At 37.5% G+C, this 26,295-nt stretch overlaps 1 protein-coding gene across 4 annotated transcripts in view; it reads right to left on the bottom strand.

Moving 5' to 3' along the window:
* Nucleotides 1–26,295, bottom strand: part of ATP2B2 (ATPase plasma membrane Ca2+ transporting 2) — a 180,197-nt gene that overhangs the window by 30,442 nt on the left and 123,460 nt on the right. For all 4 annotated transcript variants that reach the window (XM_026061170.1, XM_026061168.1, XM_026061169.1 and 1 more), the window contains 6 exons: nt 21,128–21,369; nt 20,782–21,016; nt 14,141–14,320; nt 12,969–13,056; nt 6,633–6,739; nt 5,669–5,860 (listed from right to left, as the gene is read on the bottom strand). In XM_026061170.1, coding sequence (XP_025916955.1) covers nt 5,669–5,860; nt 6,633–6,739; nt 12,969–13,056; nt 14,141–14,320; nt 20,782–21,016; nt 21,128–21,369 — 1,044 coding nt within the window. The remainder of the gene's footprint in view (nt 1–5,668; nt 5,861–6,632; nt 6,740–12,968; nt 13,057–14,140; nt 14,321–20,781; nt 21,017–21,127; nt 21,370–26,295) is intronic.

Genomic DNA, 26,295 nt, shown 5'->3' with positions numbered 1-26,295 from the left:
ATGAAAGCTGTTCAAACCGCAAGCCACCTAAAATCACCAGTTATTTGTCAAATCCTTTTCCACTTGACCTTGGAATAGGTTGGCATTGGCCTAAAGATAAAAGGAAAATGTCCCTTAAATCAAGTGATGTTACACTTCATCTTGGAAACACGTAAAAGTACAAATCACCAAAGGCTGGAAATAAACTACAAATCCTTTGTGACATACAGAGCCTCACAAATTTTAGAGCTTGTTACTTTTGATTTAGTTGACAAGCTGTAAGGGAATATAAAGGTGCTTCTACCCTTATCTCTTCACTCTCATTTGTCAAAGAACACACACACAGATTCACAAAAATAAGCACTTCTAGTAGGTTAACTTTATATACATTTACGCAAAAAATTTCAATCCTCACTTAGCTGCTGCTAAATCACACTGCCTACAAATTGACCAGAAGTGGCATCCTTGATTCTGCTTCCATGCCTCTCAGTCTTTAAGAAACACAGCTGAACAATAAATGCTTTGATTTTATATTATCACTTTTTCAAATTTGCCAGTGCTATTTTTTTTAGGATTTGCCAAATACAGTTCTATAGTAAAAAGTTATAACCATGTAAATTACTGCCTTACACATGGAAGTATACATCATCCTCATTTTTTTGAGCAAGGTCTGTAGAAACAATAAGTGATTCATGCAGTAGTTCATTGTTAGAGTGCTTTTTAATTAACATTTAATTTTCCAAACATAATGTTCTATAGAGTCACTGTTAAAACATTAAGTATTTCTCTAAGTACAAGAATAATAATTTGAATATAAAATGTTAAAAAATGGGCTTTGTTTTCTCTTACTTTAGTGCAGCCTTTTTGAATAGCTATATTGCTTCAACAGCTGGAGATAGAGATTTGAGATTTGGCACGGAAATAAACCTGCTAGCTTTATAGGTCCAGTAAAAAACTGTTTCCATTTGCCTGAACTGTATGTTTTTAAAAGCTTATTTTGTACATACCCTGGTATTTTTTTTAACAGCTGCAAATATAATGACGCAGTATTTTCTTGGCACTGTATATATGTCGGGGAAAGGAAATGGGGTGAACTTTCTGGTCTTGTGAGGAATGCATGGAATTCCATAGGATGCTTGAAGATGTGGAGCACTGACTCATTGAAGGTACAAAATTCACAATAATTGTAGGCAGAGCTCCAAAAAAGAACTCTTACTGAATGAATCAAGGACTCTGCAACCACATGTTATCCAGCAAATGAAGTCAGAATATAAAAAAAATCTGTAGCTCGTTAATCCACTGGAAAGAGAAATCAGTTGATTTAACCTGAAGTAATGCTTGCTAAATAGAAAGAACAATTATATGCCAAACTGGCCAAGATCACCACACCCTGACCATTTTAAAAACATGCATTGGACAATATACAGAGAGGGAAGCAAGAGGTAAATTAATTAGGTTATTTAAAAGGTAAGGTTAATCAGTAAAGGGTAAGGTTAATAAGCTCAGCTGCACTGTATCATGCAAACCACATGGACATGGGACCAGCAGAAATAATTGCCATGATGTTGTTAGTGAGTGTGGTGCCTGCACTGGATGCACAATTAAGAGCACCTGTGCAGCCACAGGCTGAGCGAACCTGATTCAGCTGCTGATCAGCATCTTCTTTGAGCTTGGTTTTCTCCTATGACCTAGATCTCAAAGTGCTTCATATAATCATAGAGCCACAATGCAAAAGTTCATTATTAGTCAAAAAGTCGGAATTTTTGTAGATTGAGCTGCTATAAGCTGAAAAAGGAAACAACATAAGCTAGATCCCTCAGAGGGGCAGCTTAGTTTTGGCAGCAGCCTCCCCGAGGCTGCCAACACACGGCATCAATTCTGTAATTCCTATGCCACTTTGAACATGACTTCTCTCATACTAGCATGACTTCTTGTTGGGATCCATGGCAGAGGATAGCAAAAAATTGACTGCAGTGCTCCCATTTAGTCTTCTGCATAATAAATTCTGTCATGGCCCACTGCTAGACCTTTATAATCCCTACATAATACTAGAGTGCATGGCAGGGTCATATACACTCTGTACACGTAGTGGAGTTTGCACTGGCAAACCAGGACAAAATAGAAATGTGGTAGATATTTTCTCTGCCAACAGCACCTTGCTGAACTAGGCATTAGATAGATAAATGAAAAGTTGTTTGATTAACTTTGAAAGAATTAAGCTAAACAACAGTTCCTGAAGTGGAACTTGGCAAGGACACTGATTTTATTTATGTATTTGAGAAAAAAAAGCAGTCACTTACAATGATCACTAGTGGTCACAGGCCCTACCTAGTATTTCTCTTAAGTCTCTCCATGGCATATCTAAGGTACTGTGGAGCAAGAAGAAATAACTCCTACTTGGCAATGCATTCTCTGTGTGCTCCTTGGAGGTCTCATTTCACTAATAGTACTCACACAGTTGGACACTTTCATTAATATAGAGCTGCAATGATTTCACTAGGACTCCTGTAGTGATATGACCATATACACACATTTAGACATACAGAGATGCAACTGCAGGATCAAGACTGAATAAGATTAAGTTTATTTAGTTGCAGACCACAAGCCAAGTATTAGAAAAATTAGCCAAAACAAAGATTTTATTGTCTCTGTACCTTCAAGCTCAAACAGAAGAAACACCAAAAAGGGAATCATTAAGTATAAATGAAGTTTCATGTTCAAAGCATCCCTGTATGCAAGTTCTGAATTCCAGGACAAATTTTTTGAGAGAGCTGACATTAGGCAACATGAAAGAAATGCTACAACCTAATTAGAAGTTTTCTCACTCTAGATATGATGAAATATCACAAAAAGGGTACCCTGTTATAACATTAACCTGAGTATTAACTGTAGAATAAAATTATGTTCTATGTGTCAAAAAAAGCTAAATTGACTATGTAAAAGCAAAGTAAAGTTCAGTCAAGTGCAAACCTTCTTTATATTCATTTTCAAGGTCACAGAAAGCTGTGTTGCCTTTTGGAAACTATGGATTTTAGCTCCATTTATTTATTAAGAACTTAAATGTTTCAGTCAAAATTACAATTTAAGATCTGTGTACAGTTTTGCAGACTATTATATCTATTTGTGTGCACCCAGCCTGTTGCACCCCGGATTTTTCAGGACATTCATGCATTTTGTTCTAGAGCTATTTTTATAGCAACCGGAGGGTACAGTATGTTCCCAAGTGTAATTTTTAGTAAAGTTTATAAGCCAAACATAATGCCCTTTCACTGGCTAGAACCTTTAAGTCAAAGCCTAACATAATAATGTTCATTCTTAAGGCAAGATCTTTGCTGAATGAGATAGAAAGGAGAACTGCTTGAGATTATCAGCATTCAGGCAGTTGACAGTAAACAGGACTACAATGGAAATCAGCTGCTGCTTTTTTGCTACGGTTCTAATTTTAGATCCTTTCAGAACTCTTCCTTTGGATTTGTGGTTTTAATGCTGAGTTAAGGAATTGCATAAGAATCTATTTGGGTGGAAATACAGAAACCCTAGGAGGTGTACACTAAAAAGCCTATTAACAGCAACAACGGACTCGCGCTGGTCTTCCTTACAGACCATTGGAGCAATGCACACACATTGGGCCTGATCCAAATCCTTTCTGAAGGCAATGGAATGATTCAAAGAAGGATAAAAAAGGTCCAGAATTAGAAAAGGGAACATGCTTGCACTGAACATGCACTTTACAACCACTTAGACTTGTTTTAAAATAGTCTTTGCACTGACTTAATAATGCTTAAGCTCTTCAAGAATAGAAATGAAATTTGTTAGTTGACAAACAGAATATATTCCCTTTCTTTCTTACACAAAGCAATTGAAAAATCACTGAACACTAACCAGAAAAAATTTTCACCTTAAAAGAAATGTTAATAGGTAGTGACTGAATGTCCATAAAATGAAGGTTTAAAAGGAAGTGGTCATCTCAGTTCCACTTATGGTATCCTTACCATGTTGTTATTAACACTTTTTTCTATATTGTTTTTTACCATTGATAAAATCCAGAAGGATTTACCTTCCAGACTTTTAGTCATTACTCACATACTCCTTGTTAACAGCAACAATCACTCATAGCTAAACATTTTCTCAGTGTGCTTGGAAATATTTCCCAAGGGAAGAGGCAAAGTTATCCAACCTCTGTCTCAGCATCCATTACTCTGTCTCTTGAGCACAGGCTCTGTTATGACAGTAGGGCATAATCAAAAGCTGGGAGCAGCGTGGAAGGGCACAAGCACTTAGCAGCTCACAGGCAATTCTTTACTTCTTGCAAAACAAGTGAACTGAGGTTTCAGTGCTTCCTTTGCACAGAGTACAGTAGTTACTTTGCTTGGTCAAGATCACTTCCACTTGCTTTATAAAAGGCCATTTCTGATCTCTGTGAGTCTGTCAGAGCTCTGGTCTCATGCTTGCTTAACCCAGAGGAGCTAGATGATCACGGCTGTGTTCATCCAGCTCTTGTGAGGGTGCTAACAGAAGCTGAGGGCTTGCAGACTTTTCACACTCAGCACAGACGAGGCCTCTAAATGTCAGTCAAGACTTGGGAGAAACTTGACGTCATGGTTTTGTAAAGGTACCTGGGTTTCTGGTTTCCAGTAGCAATTCCATGATTGCAATGTAAGTTTACCCTGGAGCACAGCTAATGACTTATTCATTGGTTTGCTCAGGTGTGCATGGGATGGAATTTACCTGCTGGAACAGCTACCTGCATCTGTACGATGCACAACACAGGCAAGCATCAGCTTTCCCACAGTGTGTGCCGCAGTCAAAAGAGGCATTTTGTAACAGCACCTGAGGCTTCTCTTGAAATATACATTATTTTAGGGTTGGCAGATGACAGTACTAAAACCAGCATGTTTTGCTATTTTCTAAGGAAGGACAAAAACCTCATGCTGCACTAAATGCACTCTGTTTTCTTGCTGAATCAAAGAGAACTTAATTTTATTAATCAAAAAGTAGTAATATGAAGGAAGCAATTGTGGTTTGCTTTCATGTATGCTTCTGTAAAAGACCTAGATATGTTACATGCACACCAGGACTTCAACAGACATTAATCTAGAGGGAGAAAAAGATTGAAGTCCAACTCTATGTGTCATTTGATCATTTTGTTATTTGCCCTAAAATTAAAAGCACTTGCCTTAAAGCAACAAAATAATTGCCTTATCATCAGTCTAAAAGCTTCCCTGTTAGTATTACTTTTGTGTGTCAGTCCTTCTGTCTTGAAAATAACAATCTTGTTCCATAAACTATCAAGAAAGATGCATTTAATAGTGAAATATTCTGAAGGGAAAAGGCAAAGACATCTAACCTCTTCTGTCTTCCACTCCCTGGCATTTTCTGTCCTATCACGCCAGGCTCAGTCATGACCATGATACATAATCAAAAACAGGGAGCTGTATGGAGGCACTGCTGCTCCTAAAAGCAGCTTACTTCCAGGAGAACATGCATTAGTACACTCCCTTTTGTCAACAGCTATTTCACATTTATCAGCTTGATCCTAAATACACTTGTAATTTTCAGAAAAACTTCAGAAAGCATGCTTTCTGCTGTACAACGTAAGAATTAAATGTAAACCTGCTTCACTTAAAAGAAAATGTAGCCTGAGAGGATTTGCCGCCTTGTTTCAAGCAATGCCTGAGGTTAACCTTACCTGGGTAATGCATGCTCCAGTGAAAGCCACAATCACAGCCACAATGTTCACAGTGAGCTGGAACTGCAGGAACTTGGAGATACTGTCATAGACATTACGGCCCCACATTACAGCCTTCACAATGCTACTGAAATTGTCATCTGTTAGGATAATATCTGAGGCTTCCTTTGCAACATCTGTACCAGCAATACCCTGGAAAAAATTAATTGCGAATAAAATCACCTACTGGAAAGTACAAAGACAAGTAGAACACAGATTTCTGCATACTCATTCGAAGACCACAGTTACACAAAGACTCCCCAGTACAGTAACAGTGACTGCTGAGCATATTCTGCATTTTGTATTTGCTGGTAATTGGTAAATTGGGACTATTTTGAAAATTAATGAGGAGGTGGAAAAGGGAGTTGATGGAAAGTAGTGGAATTCATATGAAGAGATAGAGTGCTTTAAATTATCAGTTTACTGACTACCGAATTTCTGCTTAAGCTACTTTTATTGTTGAGATCTTATTTATTTAAATACATGTACAGAATTGCTAACACAAATTAGAATTACATATCTCAATATATATTACAGCTTATTAATATGTCTTTGGAGCCAGAATATGTTGAGAAGATAACATCTTTACATATAGAGATGGATTTTACCAAATCAAAATAGTACTCAACTGTTGTGAAGAACACTGAGTTCATTTTTCTGAACTGGCATAGGATTCTGCATATATTCAGAAATTACCTTAGATAAAATATTGAAAAAATATCAAAACAAGACCTCTGAATTTATCACTGTAAATTAAAGGATTCTGAAGTAACATAACCCGCACCCTCCAATTTATTGCTTCACTGAACAAGTAAATAATTTTCTCAACATTTCATGAATGAAAAAAACTCTGTTATGGCAAGCTTATAAAGATATGGCAAGTTTATAATGACATAAACAGCAATAAATATCTTTAAGATTATACCATTGCAAAGCCAACATCAGCTTTTTTAAGTGCTGGTCCATCATTGGTTCCATCACCAGTCACAGCTACAACCTGCCTCTGTTCCACCTGCGTGCTGTCAATAATACCTGCAAAAAATGTATATGTGTGTGTATACGTACATACATATAAAATAATCAGCAAGATAAACCCTCCTTCTAAAAAGTAGCAGGGTCTGTGTAATATACCCAGCATAAGTCCTACAGACATTAATAGAGTTTATTCTTAAGGAAAATAAGCAGTGTCATCACTACAATACACTACTAGACATCACTACTAGAATTTCTATGAAAAGGTTTAATCCTGCAACATTAAAACATCAACAAAACTTGCACAGATTTCAAAGGGAATGGGATCATCTCATGAAGTTCTTGAAGATTTCTACTATTTAAAATTATGTGTCCAAGAAAACCCATTTCAGCCCAGCTCTCTGATTAAACTTCAACAGAAATATTTTGCTGAAGACTTAAGTTCATGCTTAAAGCTTTCCTAAACTGTCTTAACTGTAATATCTGCTTCACTGGGATGTCTTCCAGGAATCAGTTTAACCTAAAGATAACAAATGGCACTGATGAATTTTATTTAGCTGGAGCCAAATTAGCATTTTAACAGAGACGTGTCCAGCTCTGCCAAACATGATTAAGAAGATATATCCTTTAAATTCTGTAGTCACACATTTTAATACAACAGTCATAATAAAATATTTCTAGTTCCTTTCATCAAAGGATCTCAAAATTAATACACTTTAAACACTTAATGAATCAAATTTCACCCAACTAGCACAAAGGAAAGTATTTTCCACTTATGGAGATGGGGAAAGTAAAGATTAAATAGCATTTCTAAGGTCACAGAAGAAGCTCTGTATTTTAATTGGATAGAAACTATTCTCCACTCATATTTTATTTCCATGTCAGTCTATTTGTCAACTGCGTATAGGAACACAGGATTTCTGTGCAAGATACAAGAACAACTCTCCGTATTAGCAACTTAGCAAAAGAAGCTTGTCATTTTTTTCCCCCCAACAAATTTTTCACAAAGCTGTATCCTCTCAAAAACAATTATCAAAACCTACCCAGTGTGAAAAGCTCTCCTTCTACTCCGGAAAAAATAACTCATATATCAGATAACTAAGTAGGAATAGGAAATTGCAGATTAGAGAGCAAAAGCTGCCTTTTGGCAAAGTTCAGGCTTATCAGGTACCCAGAAGATTGCAAAGCAGTACAGAGGCAGTAAATGACTTGTATTTTTTCAGTCTTATGAAAATCAGGAAAAAAAACCCACCACTTTCCATTGGCAGCATGAACTCTCATAAATAGCATATTATTCTGATAAGGTCTTATATTCAGAGTTTTCAGTTTGTTGGGGTGATTTGCCTTTGCTATTACTGAACAAGCAGGAACATCAGCTGCACTACTGTTTAAAGTATTTATATTTGTCTTCATTTCTTGTTGTTAACACATCCTTTGATGTTAAATTAGTACTCTAAGCTTCTGCAGAAATAACTTAAAACTGCGATGCATCATGCTATTAACAGCTCCAAACAGGTAAAGAGCAGGAGTTTAAAAAATCAGTCCCACTTCCCGCACTTCACGTTTGCTTTGAACCTCTCCCAACTGGATCCCAAGTGGGAGCACAGCCCAGAGGAAGGTCAGGAGGCCTGAGCAAATGACCTCCTAAAAGGTATAAATAACGGCCTCGTGCCAGTGATCACATTACCCAACTGCTGTGCATCAGTCAATTGCTGGATGCTGCTGAGCCATTTATAAGGTTTAGCAGTCATTTACAAGGTTTAGTTGTCATTTTTATCCATAAAAGCAAACTGGGCAGCTGTGATAAGCAAAACACCCTCCAGAGCAGAGAGCTGCATAATTGACAGCTGTGGAAAGGCAGAGATGAAATGCTCTCTCGTACCAGCAGCAGCCCAGCCACACATCTCCAGCTAATCGAACACTGCTGGTGCCATTAGAACTAGGTCAAGTACATGGAACAGATGTGCCTGCATGGACGTAAGCGCTATTCACAGGAAGAGAGAAGATCTTTGAGGAACTTTCATTTGTTTGTTAGTCACATTTCTAAAATGGAACAGCATTATTTGGGATTCAGAGGATTCACCATAGCTATTCATCCTCCTCCTCCTCCTCCTCCTCCTCCCTGCTTCCTCACATTTCTGAATGGTTGTCTTCTTTCCAGCAATTTCCCCTTTCCTACCCATGTTTCCTTTTACTTTTCTTTCTTTTTTTGATATCTTTCTGTTAATAGTTGAGATAAGGTTTCCTCTCAAGAATTTTTTTCAGTACTGAGTAATATGTGTGTATATATTTTATAAAAAGTGTAAGGAGAGAAAAACAGTCACGCCTAGGAAAGGTTGTCTCTCCGTAGTCTTGAGCTATGGAGAACAACTGCTTCAGAGATCAGTGAAGCATTTGAATAAGGCTATGACCTGACAGACTGCCAATGGAGAGGATGCCCAGTTTTTTACCATTCACTGGCCTTTCCACTCCTTCACAACAACTAAAAAGAAAATTCAGTATTAATTAATCATGTCTAAGTGCCGGGACAATTCTTCAAGATACACTTCTTTACTTCAGTTGAATGCTTATACACAGTATTTTAATAAAACAGGTCTGCAAAGTACAGGAAGGGAATTCCTGAAACACAGCAAAACTTCTTCCCAAAGCAAACAGCCTTCACTATTTCACTGCTCTGTTGCCTCATCTTAAGCTTTCTGGCAACAATTTTTCTCTGCCAAAAATAATTTTGTTCAACAGCTGCAGAAATACACCTAGAGCATAAAACTATGGTATGTTCCACACACAGATTGCGCTGATGGTGCAGAAATTAGGGGAGAAGTAGTGTGCCTTTTATAAGGCATCAGTTTTTCAGAGTAAGGCAACTTGCTTCTTATGAGTGAAGATCCTTTTTTTTTTTTTTTTTAAACAACTGTGTATAGCTATCAAGAGGGGCACTACATGCACAACCTGCTATAAAAGATACCAGCATTGCACGTACAACTAAAAGGAAAATACATCATATACCTCCCACCTAACACCAAGCAAGCGTTAAATCAAATCCATTCTGGATAACATTGTAAAGAATATTAATCAACAGTGTGTCTTCCATTTCTTTTACAAGGAAACTCTCTACACCCATCGCTCAGATCAAAAACATCAAATGCAGCCTCAGGGTTCACTTTATTGCAGAATAAATACCACTTTATTTTAACAACTCTTACTTGCACAGCCACCCTTAGAGTCATGTCAGTAAGAAACTGTCGGTTTAGGGGAGAAAAAAAAATCCTGGTTTAGATGTCTCTTCCTTGTCTACTGATTAATGCAAAACAGAGGCAGATGGGGAAAACTTAGCCACAGTAAAACACTCAAAGATGTAATCTTCATCAGTTCAGGTGTTATTGATGCAGGATAGTTGATGATCCTGTATATTTACACATATTTATCTTTCTTTGACAAACTGATCATAGACAGATACAGTAATACATTTTCATATGCATGATCTGTTCAGATTAGTTTTTAACACATCCTAAATTTTTAATCTCCTTGATAGTCTAACAGGAACTTGAGATATCTGTCTGAAAGAGAGAAATTAAATTAAATTTAGTTACAGGCTTAAGTATGTGCAGGAATAGATCTTTAGAGGTTAATGTAAAAACTTTACATATAACATTACAGACAGAATTGGTAATTGTTAAGCAAATAGTGTTCCACAGAGTTCATGATATTAGAATACACTGGAGAAAAATATGGCTAAAATGCATGGATTTCCATACTGAATATGCACTATCAATGTGCTTTGTATTATAAGCCTGAAACATAATAGGGGAACCTTGAAAGCATCAGGGTCTTCCACAAAGTGAAGACTTAAAACAGACTGTCAAGACCTATGGTATTTACAGAATACAGAACTCTAGATTCAAACACAGAATCCTGCTGCCTTTAAACTATTTTTACATTCACCACTTTAGGGAAGAATTGGAAGACTTGGAAGAATTGGTAGTGAAACATTTTAGTTTCACTGAAACACTTTGTGTTGATGATAAACCATTTTGACAATTTAAAAAAAAATCTACATCTACTTCAAAGCCATAAATATTTGAGAGAACACTATCTGCCCAACCTGGAATGCTGAACAGTGCCTTTCTCTAGTCCCTTAACAGTACTGAAAACAAAAATGCAAAATAAAAATGATCCTTTTGCTGGGTGGGATTGTGCTATGTTAAGGAGAAAAAATATTCTCTCCAGCAGCTGTATGTCACTAAAAATTAAAAAAGGTTATTTTGTGATGTGTGTTTTTGCCCTAGAGCAGATAGAGAATACATCAAAGAAGAGAAAATCCTCTTGATCCCTCAAGTGTCTGAGAAACACATAACATTTTAACAACAGGACCAAAACTAGTGAACATTTAAATAGTTTATTTTAACTTTTAATGGTCCTTGGAGTATTACAAGCCAAAAAATTCCATTATAATTTCCACAGACTTGTTCTTGAACTTCATTAGATACTTAATTGCTCTATCATTTGACCTTGTTGCATCTCTAAAACTTTAATGGTACTAGTTACATAAGGTACTAGTTACATAAGTCATTCAGTAGTAGTAAATATTTTTTGGATTATCAAAGTGCACAAGCTATAAAACATCAATAATTTGTTGCTTATTTCTCTTCAGCTATTTATTGATTTCATTTAGCCTGGCGTTGTTTATATTTTCCTCTTAAGGGAAAATCCTGCATGATTCAAATGAGTACTCCCAAGGGACTTATTTAATCCATTTTATGAAACACAAATTGTTGTGTGTTTCTGAAGCAAATAATCTATATTGGGCTTTACAAGTCATGTCCTATGTGAGCCATAAGATAATATTTTGCATGCATTAGGGAATCACAGAATGGCTGAGGTTGGAAGGGACCTCTGGAGATCGTCTAGTCCAACCCCCCTGTTCAAACAGGATCACCTAGAGCAGGTTGCCCAGGAGAAAGTGAAGAGACTTCAGCTAACTTTGTGCTGTTTTAATTCTGAGCTGTGGAGCTAATAACTTTGTTGCCTAAATAGCACCTGCAGGAACTTACAGGGTCCTGAATGAGTAACAGCTGCACGCCTCCAGCTGCCCCCTCCCATTAACTATGCCAGAGCTATAAGATTCCTCATTTCTCCTGAATGAGCCATGCTTCCAGAGCTCTGCTCATAGGCTGGGCCCAATCCCAAAGGTACACCAATGAGCATGGGAATTGTCGCCGGGCTTCAAACTTCAAGTGGAACTTTTGCTCTAAAGTCATTTAAGCATTTTCAAAAATTCCATCCAACTCAAAGGCTGTTGTAATCAGTCACATGTGGAGTCATATCAATACGGCTTTGTCACCCCAAAAGGATAAAGCCAGAAACTATTTCTTACTTTAATCTGAATTATTTTTTAAGTAGGCAACTGTCTGAAAACATCTTTTCAAGGCCAGAAACGATGCTATCCTTGATCATAAATTTTCTAGTTTAATAAACTGGCTTTTAAGTATAAGCTTCAAGGTCAACAGAATAAGATATCAAGCCAACAAGAAGTGTGGGTTACAGATTTAAATACAGCTATATAAAGAACACTGCAAACACATCCCTCTTTTACAGGAGCATTGCATCTGCAGATGGTGTGGTAAGAAAACATGGTTTGTACGGTGCAGTTTTTATAGGACAAAACCAGATTCTAAAAATACATCCAGAAATCCAAAGGAAGTCAATGCAAACTGTAGAATTGGATGAGCCCATAGGAAAATGGAATCATCTTAGAATACATATCTCCTTGCAATTGATGCTAAAGAGGACAGCTCCTAGTTACGCGATATCAGAAAACTGCTTTTGTAACATGAAAAGTTTTTGTCTTAGAATGCTATTTTGAAATAATTGTCTGAGAACAGATGCATAAAACTTGACTACTGGTGATGTACTCTAAATGAGCTTGTTCTTGTTTTCTTCATGAATAGGCATATGCAAAGATGAGAAAACCCATCCTCCCCCTTGTTTGTATGAAGAGCAAACCATTTCTCATTAATGTTTTACCCCTGAAAAGCAAACACACATTTTCCCTTCCCACTGAGAGCCTCATTCTACTCCAATGAAAAGTCATGAGGAAAATAAGAGATTACATGACAAGGAACTTGGCTGCCAAGAAAACTTGCTTGGATTACACATATGACACTGATATGTTATTAACAGCTCAGATACTGTTTTAACAGTTTACAATGCAAAACACAAAGTCAAGAATACTTTGATAAGTTTGATGCTATTTTAGGCATACTCGCACATGGAGATTGTATGCGCTCACCTTTTACCAAAGTGTGCTTGTCAGTGGGAGATGAGCGAGCAAGCACTCGAAGCTTTGGCCAGATTTTGTCAATCCGTTCTTGCTCAATCTGAAAATAACAGTAAAATTCTTAGTTTGTGATAAGCAAAATGCAAATATATTCGTGTCCATGTAGCAGATGATTCACTTCACCACTCAGATCTGGAACTTTTCTCCAAAAGCACAGAACAAATTACAGCAGTAACAATAAACACTGGAATGGAAGGCAAGGTCAAAAAAACAAAGTTTTCTACTAACCAAAATCAGTTGTTGGCTAGTGTAGGTCAGATGTGCCGCAGTATCTAAACAGCTTTTCTTATTACCTTTATGGATAACTCCACTCAGAAACATGACTTTAGATGGAAGATAGGGAAGTTCCTCAAAGTGGATGAAACACGTTTACAAGTAAGAGTGTTATTAGGCGCTGACTTACTAAATTCTACATATGAATCCAAGTTCTTCACCTCATTTTGTCACCAATAAAGGCAGGATTTTGTCTGTATAACCATTAGTGATAAGAACAAATCCAATATAGCACATATTATGTTACCAGGAGTCTATCAGTCAGTTGCGAGGAGCAAATGACTGTATCCATTAGTGATGAACTCAAGGATACAGCACTTTTAAAAAGCTGGCTTCAATAGCCTATATGTTGGCTCTACAAGAGAAGCTAAAAACCTCCTGAAGAACAGATTAAGTTATTCAGGTCATTAGACTGAGTGGATATAGAAGTACATGAATTAGATAAAGTGGTATAAAATAAAGAAATGAAAGTAGTTGGTTCTTACTACAGACTGCATTTTTTAGGAAATGTAGACATATTACTATTGATTTCTTTCTCCTCTTTGCCAACAAAACTGTTCTTAATATGCTTAGTTTTGATTACGTATAGACCAATGCTATGGTTCAAAAAAACTGTTGAATGAAGCTGGTCCTAAACTGGTAATAGCTCTGCACAAGCAACTTACCAATGCATGACAAGTAATGACTAGATTTTCAATAGCATTTTGAATTACAAAAGGTTACTGCTAGAAAAAAGTACCAGTCTCTCTGGGTAGTCTTTGCTGAAATGAGGTACACATCAGTGCAAAAGAAGCGACATTTCAGTGTTCACGCTATTTTTATAACATGTATGGCTTTAGAATATGAATTACCTCCCCCTTCTCATTTCGAATCCTTCTGTTAAACTCTTTCCCTTCAAGGCAGAGAAAGTCCTCTCCTGGATGAATGATTCCACATTTTATGGCAATGGCACGCGCTGTGTTGATGTTGTCTCCAGTGACCATGCGGACTGTAATTCCAGCGCGCTGGCACTTTCTTATGGCTTCAGGGACCTACAAAAGCAATATATCAGGGAATGAAAATTCTAGATATGAGATACCAGATGTTTCCCCACAGAATATTTGGAAGCTGAGAAGCTTCAAGAAACAAAAATAGAGGTCATACATATTATGGCTACCTGGCTTTTATGCAGTTGAGGTTACACCGCAGTCAAGACAAATCTTGTAGGGAGTGTACAGAAATTGTTTTTCACATCAGTTGCCTAAAGATTCTCCTGACTTTAGTGCAAAGGAGCTCTGTGGCTTTTTTGGACCTTTAGCATCGAAGTATAGCATGCTGAAATTAGCATTTTACACATACGTGAAAACATGAACTGAGTATACATGTATTTTTTAAAGAAAAATTATCTACCTTCTGATTCAAACTTTCCTTTCAATAAGATTATCTAAAAAGTCATTATAATTTAGCACCATGCAATAATTCATGCATATCATCAGGTGAAATTCCTAAATATACATGAGTTTAAAATTTTACAAATCATTTACGTATTTATTTCGAAACTGAATCATGCTTTTAGTTATACTCCTTTTAGTATGAGACTGACTTTTCCTGTTGCACAGTATGCAATGCAAGAATTCAATGTATAACAGGGTCCATGAGACTAATGTGGGACTAACATTGACTGGACATCATATACAGCTTATTTTAAAATAAAACAGTTTTTGGTAAAGAAAATGTGCAAATGCTAAGAAATGGATTCCTAATAATTAAAGAAAGCTCTTTTAATACAGCAACCTGGGTATATGAAGTAAGTGCCAATAGAAAGGCTATATATCTAGAATTCAATGTTGGACAGAAAATAAATTCAATTCCCTTAAACTATATTAAAATTAATGATAATTTATTGCTTATTAATTAATCACTCTAAACAGTGAATGCAGTTTCATCACACTTTTGTATCATTATGAAAGCATTTTTTTCAAGAAAAAATAACAATATTCTTGGACATGGATGAATAAAAAGTGTGTTTTAACACTTCATGAGCAGTCTAGATTGATAGCTGCAGTGCAGCACCACTTCTCCTAATTTCCAGTTTTACTTAGGAGAGGCTAAGCGCCTCACAGGACTCCTCCTGAAAACAGCAACCCATCCCAGAGCTGCAGGCAGCCACAGGAGAAGATGGCAAAGGCCCGGTGTGAAGCAGCCCGGCTGCACCGGCCGTGAAGCGCGGGGAGGCGCGCGAGTAGAGAAGCGACCGTCCGTTCAGCCGAGAGGAAAAAGACCCCCAGAAGAGGAGCGTGACTTGGATTAGTCTCTGAACATTAGGCAGCGATGCAGAGTAAGCTTGCAGACGGTGTGAAGGTTACCCCGCTAGTTAAAGCGGCGCTGAAGGCCTAGACGGAGCTGGTAGCTCTGCAGTGTTGCCTAACTTTACGTAAGGCACACACAAAGCCGCATTTGAATACATTCCCCAAATGCATGCACTTGACCACTGACAGCAAATTGGTGTTTTATTATCAGCTGAGCTCCTGCAGATGACATACTGATATACCTAAACTAACTGGATTGTCTGACTTCAATGAATTATGCTGATAATCATTGATTTTCTAGAGAAACTATTAAGCAAAGGATATGATTATGAAAACAATTTTCATTTAAAAATAATTTATCAATAATTTTCACAACACACAAAATATTATCCTATTTAGTTTAAGAAAGGGTGGCAGAATGGAGATTCCTGGCTGGAATAATAAGGCCTCGCTCTGCTCTCCTGCCCGTTCAGTGCAGCTTGCTAATCGCGACTTTTACCGCAGATGCAGGTGCACTGTAGAACTCAACGCAAGCTCAAGAGTGGATTAATCTCATTCAGTCTTATCTCATTTCTAGCGCAGAAAACGTTAAGAGAAGGAGCCACCACATACAACAGGGCAGTGTTAGTTTTGTGCATTGCTAGATGCTTCTGCTTCCTCCAGAGCTGCAAGCGGGGGCCGCCGCTGGGGCGGGACGTTGCCTTTCGCTTGGTGGCTACTGCTATGGCCCAGCGCGGCCAGTGCTGCACTTCAGTGATTTCATGGGGCCAGCAAGGCCTCTCTTTTCCAAAATGCCTCTCTAACCTAACAGCTAGAGGAGGACCAGATGAATACTTTTCTCCTGACTATGAGGAAATCACTTTGCCCCCCAGACTGCATCCAGAGGACGTGCTGTTTGCAAAGGACTCTGTCCGTACGGACTACGCCAGCAAGGAAAAGATGCAGTAAGGGACAGAGGTTTAGTCTTCCCCCGAGCTGTACTCTGGAAGAATTTGCTTCAAGTGCTTGAAGGCTCTGTAAAGTTATGAAACAGCCTCCAAGGGGGGATGTACAAACAGATTACGTGTATTACTTAAGTAAACGTCTCCTGATTTACCCATTTTCCACATTAATAACGCTGATTATATTCCATTTGCCAATGTGGAAAACCCTTAGTATCCACTTTACTGTGGGGACCCTTGTGCATGGGGTACGACAGGTTTAGATGACTATCTGTAAATCCAACATGGAGTAAGAACCATGCAGGAGAAAAATAAATTACAGCACAAACACAAAAACTAGAAATATTCAGATAAAGTGCCAGTCCTATTCAACAAGGTCATGGGAGGACAACCTAGTTTCAAATGCACCTCAAACTCATACATAACAAGAGAAATAATTCTATTTTCCTCTTCTCTTATTTTTGGACAGCTGGTGGGCGGTATCTGGTTGAACACTGTGTACAGTAATTATGGTTAAAATATTGTTCATATTTTTTTTATTGCTATAGGGAAGAGAGAGTGTTGGCAGACTGAGTAGGCAGTGGAAGCTGACATTTTCCATCAGTTTGCAGAATTTAAGTATACATTTTTAAAATTTGATTTTATTTTCTACCCACAAAGAAAATCTTTTAATGCATGCATGCATAAGTTATCCAATGCAGGAATACATATTGGAATCAAAGTGACAAATAAACAGGTGAAATTTGGAAGTGATTTATGTATTTTCCCTTGGTGAGGTTCAACTTTCAATTTAGAGAAGTACAGTGACTAGAATTCGAATGTGATACTTGCTTTCCACATAAATCACATGCAATCTTGGAGGAAGTTCTGTGTTTTTCCCCCCAGAAATAACAGATTGTAGGTGTACTTTGGCAAATTAGTAAGAGCCAGACTCACTGAAATCAATTCAAAAAGAATGTCAAAATCAACAGACAAATCTCTACAGGCACAAGACATGATTCTATTTGGTCTTTATCAAAAAATAACATAAATAAAGACCTAATACAAAAGCAAAATATCTCGCAGGTAGTTCAGTGCATGATAAAAAGGCTACTGATAATGAATAAATCTGAATTTAGTCTCTGAATTAATCAACCTAAATAAACAAGGAGGTATGCAATATGCAGTGTAAAAGTCATGGGTGTCCCCTGGTTATGCTCCAGTTAAAGCTGGTCAGCTGCTGGATATTACTGTTGAATAATTCATCCAGATAGTATCTGTTAACGTATGGAAGGCAATGCGAGTGCAAGAAAGCACCCTACAGTATATTCATCACAGGCGCAGCGCTCTTACCTCCGAAACCATGCTAACGTGGCACCGCTAACGCTGCAGGCGTTCACGTATCTGAACACGCCAAGGATGCACACTAACACCACACACAGGAGTTCGGTGGCAACGGCATACTATAATTTTACATGTGTTAACTCCAAAGATCATGTTAGGGAAAAGGAAAAATTGAGGCTTTCCCAGTAGAAACGTAACTTAAGGGAAATGAAAGGCTGTGAGTCGGCGACATTGCATTGGTAGTACCTAATCTACCATCTCCGGCAGGATAAATCCTGACATCCACGAATACCCAGAATATTAGTAAAATTGTAGTTGTTAATAATATTGCTCATTTTTATGTTCTTTTCCTCCTACAGGAAACATTCTGAAAATTCATAAAGACCAATGGTGTCTCTATTTAATAAATGTACTTATTTCTGGCAAAATAGTAAGGTACCTTATCAACATCTTACTATTTGCAGCTACACTGGTAATTTTAGTGCTATCCAATTCCTACTAAGTCAGATATTTCACACCTAGCTGGTTTTCTGAAAACTTTGTTTTTGTTCTGTCGTGGGGTTTTTTGGAGTATTTCTTTCTCCTAAGGTATTGCTGCTGCTTTTTACCCATGTGTGGATTGGTAATAATTTAAACATTGTTTTAAATGTTCTTATTATGTTATTACCACCCTAAAACAGTCAGAAGGTTCCAGGAGGAAAGCTCCCCAAAACCAAAGTCCTGAAACAACTGTAGCGTTGTCCAACATTTGCTGAAATGATAAAGATTTTATCGTATGTCTTGCAACGAGATAAGTGTTACAGCATATTTCAGTGCTAAACTACAAGATATTCCCTACACTATTCAAATAATTCTCTAGAAATAAAATAGTCTGCTGCCTTCTTTGATCCTTTACATAGACATCAGGTTTGACGTCCTTACTTTAGCAGCACTATTCATTTTTACCTCAAGCTCCTAAGAAATTATCCCCTATGAGATGAGAGCAGCTCTCTCATAAAACATACTCATAACAATCACATGAAAAGGATAGTTTGCAGCTATTTTAAATAATAACTGCAAATCCCACTGCTACCCATTCCCTCAGTCTGTGATACCACCCATACCCTGACTTAAGGCTATTTCCAACAATATGTATCATGAATCAGTTCTGGAGGGAAAGGGGACTGATTCACAGTTTTGGTGGTCACTGGTTAAAAACCTTCTGAGTTTATTATATGAGCTAGAGCATTAGGAGTGGGATCCATGAAGACAGAATATTTTTAAAATATTTTAAAATACTTAAAAAAAATTTTAAAGACATGCAATGTCAGATGCAGGGGCAGATGGATTAGCAGCAAGAGACCAGACGATGATGGATAAAGTAAATGCTGTTTATCACATGACTGCAGAGATATGGGACTTATCATATAGTTTTCACCTAACCAAGACTTTCTTTATATTATGACCTTCTTGATACTGAAAAAAGCCAAGAAACGCCCTTGTCCTGTAAGGTACAGTTATACAATTTGTCCCTCTGGTTGCAATTATACCGTGCTAATTTCCTCATACATTTTCCAAAGTTACTGCAACCAGGAGCATATAAAAGCCTATTTCATAGGGGACCCAGGGAAAAAAATCAATCTCTATAACCAGATTAGTGTATACTTCTGATGTTTTAGCAAAAAAACAGTTTTCCTAACACGTCTAGCGTTGCCACCCATTCTAAATGGATCAAACATAAAGATTTAGACATTATTAATAAAGAAAAGACCTAGCAAAAATGTAAAATGAGACAGAAGAGCAAAAAAAAGACAAAGACTGGAACCAAGCTACTTCCTTTTTCAGCATCAAGACCTCCCTCATTTTGTGCAAAGGCAATCCGAGTCATCCTGGAGGGACCTTACCCCAGAGCAACCTGCTGGGGTAGGTTCCTGCGCCGTGCCTGTGTCCCGCCGTGCCCGCACAGCCCGGGAGCAGCGTCCCGGGGGAGATACGGGCAGGCTCACGCTTTCCCCCTGCCCGCTGGTACTGCTTCCAACTGCACAATGAAACTAATCGTCCACTGTCACGGTTAATTATCCGGCGCCCTACACATATGTCAGACACCACTGTCCCTTAGCCTGCCCTTTGCACTACTGGGCTAATATAATTTGCAAGTGTAGTAGCAGGTTCGGTCTCATGACATCCCGCTGCTTCAGTTTTTTACTGCTCACAACCTAGGAGTTATAAACAACTGCTTTTATTTCAGATCTCAAGTTGTAAAAATTTTCAGGCAGGCCAAAATGAAGACATAACCAAACATAAAGAGTAATTTGTCACATGCTTCCCATGTGCATGTGTAATACCGATTTTCTCGGCTGAGTTATTTGAAATTTTAATCAAATTTTACAAGCCATCCATGAAATCTGCAGCCTTTCTACAGCAAAGCTTTTCACTGTCCAAGTACAGCATGAAAAATGTTGTTACTGAGTAGCCACCATTTACAAGCCCAATACCATTAGCGAAATGGCAACTGCTTTTGTAAAACACACAACTTCCTCCAAGATTGCATGTGATTTATGTGGAAAGGGAGTATCACATTCGAATTATAATCACTGCACTTCTCTAAATTGAAAGCTGCCCCTCACCAAGGAAAAAAATCATCCTTTATCTCTGGGAGCATAACAAAATTTTTGCTATCTGAGCTCCTGTACACTACTTCATGAGACATGATCGCATCATCATAGTCCTATAGTTCACAAAGCCCTATTTTTCTATATTTAAATACCAGTTGATTAATAGTTGACTTTTATCAAGTTAATTACTTGATGTTTTAATCAACTAAGGTCCATTTTTAAAGTTGCCTTCCTTCTTCTTTGACAGAGTTAAAAAAAAAAAAAAAAAAAAAAAACTGCAAGACTATTAGTTCAATGTATGTTCAACTCTCAGGGAAATGCTTTATAACATAAGAACATGACATACCTCTGGCCTTACTGGGTCTTCGATGCCAACAACACAAATGCAAGTGAGGTCCGATAAAATGTCATTTTCGTTGTCCCAGTCAGGCTCTGGGCTGCTGCTGAAGTCCCGGAAGGCGACACAGATAGTTCTCAGTCCATCGCAGGCCATGGGCTCAATCACTTTCTTCACCATTTCATCACGGTCACGTGGTCTGAAGATACGAGGTTCACCAGCTGCATTAAGGATCCTGGAACACCTTTTTTTTAGTTAAAAAAAAAAAAAAATCCCAGGTATATTTTAGTACTGTCAGATTATTCTGTGTTGTTAAAACATGGGAAAAACCCAGCAAGCAATCCGTTGAACTTACTTCTTCAGAACGATCTCAGAAGCCCCTTTGCTGTACATCCGGAAGCTGCCATCGGGCATTTTAATGACAGTACTCATGGACTTCCGCACAGAGTTGAACGTGTAAACCTTATAGAGCTTCTCCTCGGGGATGAGCTGGCGCACGGGCTCATAATCCTGCTTCAAGTCCAGGACAAAGCCCAGGAGGCCACACTCCGTCTTATTGCCGACCTGGCGAGGCAGGCCGCCCTCCTTTTCTGGGGGCTGAAGAAAAGGAAAAGACAGACACGATTTCCTGTGACGACCAGCAGCAGGTAATGCCTTCTGCCCAATTAATGACGAAGTTACCGTGTAAAGTTTGAGATTTAAACCCCTCACTGGGCGGTCACCTCTCTTCCAATTTTTAAAAACTAGCAAATATCTCATAGAGCTAAAACTGAATGGAAGCAGTTGTTCTCATAATGAAGAAAATTCTTCCAGTTAAATAAATACATTTGGTCTTTTTATTCTTTTAAATTAGCCACAGGCAGTTGAAGAGCTTGTGGTGGTTAGGCAATATATCATTGAAAATGAAGTCCTTTTCTTTAGGTTCGATATAATTAATTCTCATTTGTCACAAACAGAATATTTCCTTTTATCACTTGCTTAGAACTGTATTATTTTGCTGACTTTCATGGGTATAATGGTCAATTAAAGGAAGATCTGTCCTTTTTTTCCACCAGGCAGTTTACATTTGAAATGAATCTGCATCTAATCATAACAGTAAATTTCCATTAAAAAGGTATGCCCAACAATCTAGGAAATAACAGTTCTATATATCAAAGTACCCATTTTTAGAATTACCATACTTTTGTCTGCTGCTTCAGACAGTAAATGCTTTATATGTTTAAAAAAAGAAAGAAAAAAGAAAAGAAAAGAAACAGAACATTCTAATCATTTTGCAACTCTTGACAATTCTCAGCACTTCTAGGGACAAGGAAAGCTCTTTCTTCCTGTTCAAAATGGGGGGGGGGGAGAAAAGAACAGAAAAGGAACAACCAACAAAAAGTTTCATTTACAAACTTTATTAGCGGTGCAATACACCTCAAAGCCAAAAGTTGCTGTGTTGGGGAGATTCCAGACAGTCTGAAGTGATGGGGGTGGGAGCTACCCACTGCTGCTAACTTCACTTTCTTGCACTCGGTAGAATTAGGGAAGTGTTTGCTTAAGCTGGGCTAAAACTGAGCTTATGGGAAGTGAGAGTAGGAAAAGTCCTTTCACAACTTTGATTTGCAAAGTATCACACCATTGAAAATAGATTTAGGGTTGACTCAAGAAAACACTAAGTCATCAGTGACTGAAACATTTGCCTCATGTTTTGCAGAATTAGGCCTGCAATACTATATTCAGAATTATGTCCATGTTCAGATTTCCCAATATACCCAGAGACCCAATATACCTAGGAAATAGCCATGGGATGAAGGGCAATGTAGGGAATGATTAATTAAAATTGCAAACCAGTAATCCTATTTAGATTTCAATTCTTGCAACAAGTGCTGCCACAAAAAGGGGAAAAGTAGGGCTTTAAGGAAGTATTAGCAAGTAAGTAAGTAAGTATTACAGAGAACCACCAATTGCAGCAGGTTTAAAAATGAAGGACAGATAGAAAAGAACAGACTGACCTAGAACTGAGGTAAGCAAAAAACCCAGCTTTTCCGTAAGAATCATCTTTCTATCACCAGAAGTATTTTTGGTATATATTTTAAAGTGATTTCTTTTTCTGAGCGAGATGTGTCTATAGTGAGCATATACCATAATCTAAAAATCTCTGTCCCAAAGAGATTTCTCCTTCCAAAAATAATTGCAGCATCGCTAGCTACTACATGAACCATCTCAGTTATGAGTAAATGTAAATGTAAAACATTGACACTCAGCCAATACAGTAATATGATACAATAATTTTACTATGTGCTGTAATGATTTGCCCTACTATAATTTCTTTATACTCTGTTGTAAATTCCCCCCAGATTCTAAAATTCACTTAAGAAACCCTGATTTATACATAACTACAAGTCAATAGCTTGTAGTTATGCATATCTGAAAGGATTGTTTTATTCAGGGAATATGAAAACCTCAGGTGGGAGTCAACAAAATGCCCTTTAAAATGCAGTTTTTATAAATAAGCAAGGTAATACGCATCACATTCTGGGCACAAAGTTCTTGAAACATGCTAAGAACTTCAGGTTTCTCAAAGCAACACGGTAATCGTCTTCACTGCCTAGGTAGTGATGCTAAGGGGGGCTGATTTCTCTGTGCCCATCATGTCAAACTCTTCCCATTTTAGCTCCAAATCCTCATTTATGTTTTGGCTGTCTCTCCCGCTGAAATCAGTAAATCTTGACATTGACTTAAACGTGAGTAAGATCAAACACGCACTGGAAATCAATGAAAGACATGTAGATTTCTTTCCATCGCAGACACACAAACCTAGAAAATACTTAATTCATACATATGTTTTCACCATAACCAGCTGTGAATGGATACTGAGACAATAAAAATCTACCTACATTTCATAGTATACAAAACTGAATATCAGAGTTCTTCTAAAATTATTTCATCAAAATAGTAGATCTCACTTTCCACTTCTTACAGTGGTCTAAAAATAGATTTCTATTTAACATATCCTACATAAGCAAAGGAGAAAAAATACCAGTGAAAAGAAAATGAACAGACGTTTCAGAAAGGTTTCAAAATCTGCCTCCCTCTAGAGCAGCTGCTGTCCCCATATTCTTTGTACATTACATTAAAACAAAGCATATGGTGGTGAGAGCTGGCAACTAGCACTTCCTTTCCTGCACTGCTTCAGCTCAAAATCTATATGCCAAAACCACTCTCACTGCAGACTGTTCTTGACGATCCTTTGCAGAAGCTGCTGGATGTTAAAACTTCATACTGTGCTGCATCTAAATTTATTTCAGGCGGAAATCTGCAGCGCATGGCACCTGCACCACGATTAAAAGGCCAGGACAAAGGGACGACTTCTGAGCAGCTAACAGGGAACCACTTCACTGACGGAGACAAGGAAACTCCCCTGGCCCCCCGGGAGGGAACGCGCCTGAGCGGCGATCTGCAAGGAGGCGCTTGGCCTCCCCGAACGCGCTGCTGCTCACGGACTCAGCGCAAGAGCTTCTGCTAGTCCCAAGCCAGCTACACGCCGCGAAACCTTGTACGGGGAAGAGATTGATCAAATAACCACTTTCCACCGATTCTTACAGAAGGATTTCAAATGTTTCTTCCAAGTCTTTATATTATTTACATAATAATAATGTTCTAACTGCAATTAAATCCTCACACATAAAACAAAGTGCGGATATACATTAAAAATATAGTAGTTACAACTATCAAACCAAAACTGGGTCAAAGTACAGCTGTATTATAAAGGCTTAAAAATGCCAAACCAAAAGCTGGCATTGACGTATTCCTGAATTCGGATTACAAAAGGAATCTTCAAAATTATTTCACTGGAAAATAATTGACTAATAAAGGTGGGTTTAAAAGGGAGAAAGATGAAACATTCTGAGTATGTCTTAACTTCAACTTTTCAACTTTCAACTTTTTTGATTCCACTTTTTTGAGGTTAACTTTTTTGATTCCAAATTCAAATGTTAGGATTTCATGCATTTTATGAAGCCTTCACCTGTTTCATCTTATGCTTGTTCTGCACAGACTGAATTGTTTCTTTAGAATAATGATGATTATAAATATATCAATTTCTTAAGCTAAGAAACTAATTTTGCCAGAATATTATATCCATATTGAATGCTCTATTTCAGCTCTATTCACAAAAGGCAAACACACAGAGGAAAATGTGTTTTAAAACACATTTTTTAAATTAAATTATGAATAATTTCCATGCTATATTTTATTTTCTCTGAAAAGAAAAAAAGGGCCAGGAGGTGCAGGATTTTTCTCTTTGTGGTTAAGCATTATATATGCAGAATTTAAGATAACTGAGAAGGAATAATGCTGTTAAAGCTAGATACTTTTACTTTTGAATTCCAAATATCGTATAAAGGAGAACTATTAATAACAAACTATAACACTGTAAAATACAGAGATGTTCTCTCTTGCTACCTAATTTGAGTCAATGGTTTAACAGAAGACATCTAACAAAGATTTAAGACAAACTATATCTATAATCAAAACTATCAGCTTTTTGTAGAGGAAGGTTTATTCAGCTGACTTCAAGCTGCACCAGAACAGATTTAGAAAGAACTGTTTATCTTATATAGGAAACTTAAGAATGAAAAGAGTACGTTCATTTTAGCCAAGGATAAGAACCTAAGCCTTTGCGTGACTAAATGAACTTTTTAATTACAAAACAGAAACAAAGTTAAAATAGACCTGCTGAAAATAAGAAAGCACTTATACTAGCCAATAGTTGTTCTAGTTTTTGCTTACAATTTCCCTGGGACTTCTGTTAACTGTGGAAGTTCAACAACAGGTCTCTGGTTCTTCTCTCTTTCCTAGCGTGACCACCACCAGAAATCCCTCGCCCCAACTCTAATCCGGATTCTGAACGCCAAACACTGCACGTGAATTCCCTTTATCCCCTCTTCCCTCCTTCACTATTTTGTTCAAGGAATATTTATTGTTTTCCAGCTGTAGTATCTCTGGATAACTACCCAAGAATGCAAAAGAAACTTTGTTAAAGCTCATCTGGAAACAGGCTGGTTTCGAAATGCAAAGATTGTTTCACAAATTTTATTTCACTTCTATTTATGGTTTAGAAAGCTAACTTAATTATTTTTTCTGACTTCTCTTCCCAAATAATGCAGTCTGAACTGTGGAACTTTCCTTTGGTTTTACTGGACTTCTGTAAACATTATACTTTAGATACACTCTCACTACACAACCTGCTGGCTCTCCAGGCAGACCACAACGGACAGCAATAAGGTAGTGCTAATTAAGCACACTGCAAGGATTTTTTTGAATCCTTGAAACATCTTTTTATAGATTAAAAAAAACAAAGAAACAAACACAAAACCAGAGCATCCTAAAGAGATAAGGTTTCACTGCAAATAGCTGGCATCAGCTGTATACTATTAAAATGTTATGAGTTTATTTTTACAAGGTCATAATTAAGGAATAAAAATTAATCTTTACATCTTGGGTGGATTCTGATTTTAGCTACTCTTGAAGACAAATATG

The sequence above is a fragment of the Apteryx rowi genome, unplaced genomic scaffold (genome assembly GCF_003343035.1).
Source record: "Apteryx rowi isolate R43461 unplaced genomic scaffold, aptRow1 scaffold_177, whole genome shotgun sequence".
Classification (NCBI taxonomy): domain Eukaryota; kingdom Metazoa; phylum Chordata; class Aves; order Apterygiformes; family Apterygidae; genus Apteryx; species Apteryx rowi.
Note: the sequence above shows the minus strand (reverse complement) of the source record. Positions and strands in the feature narration are given on the sequence as shown.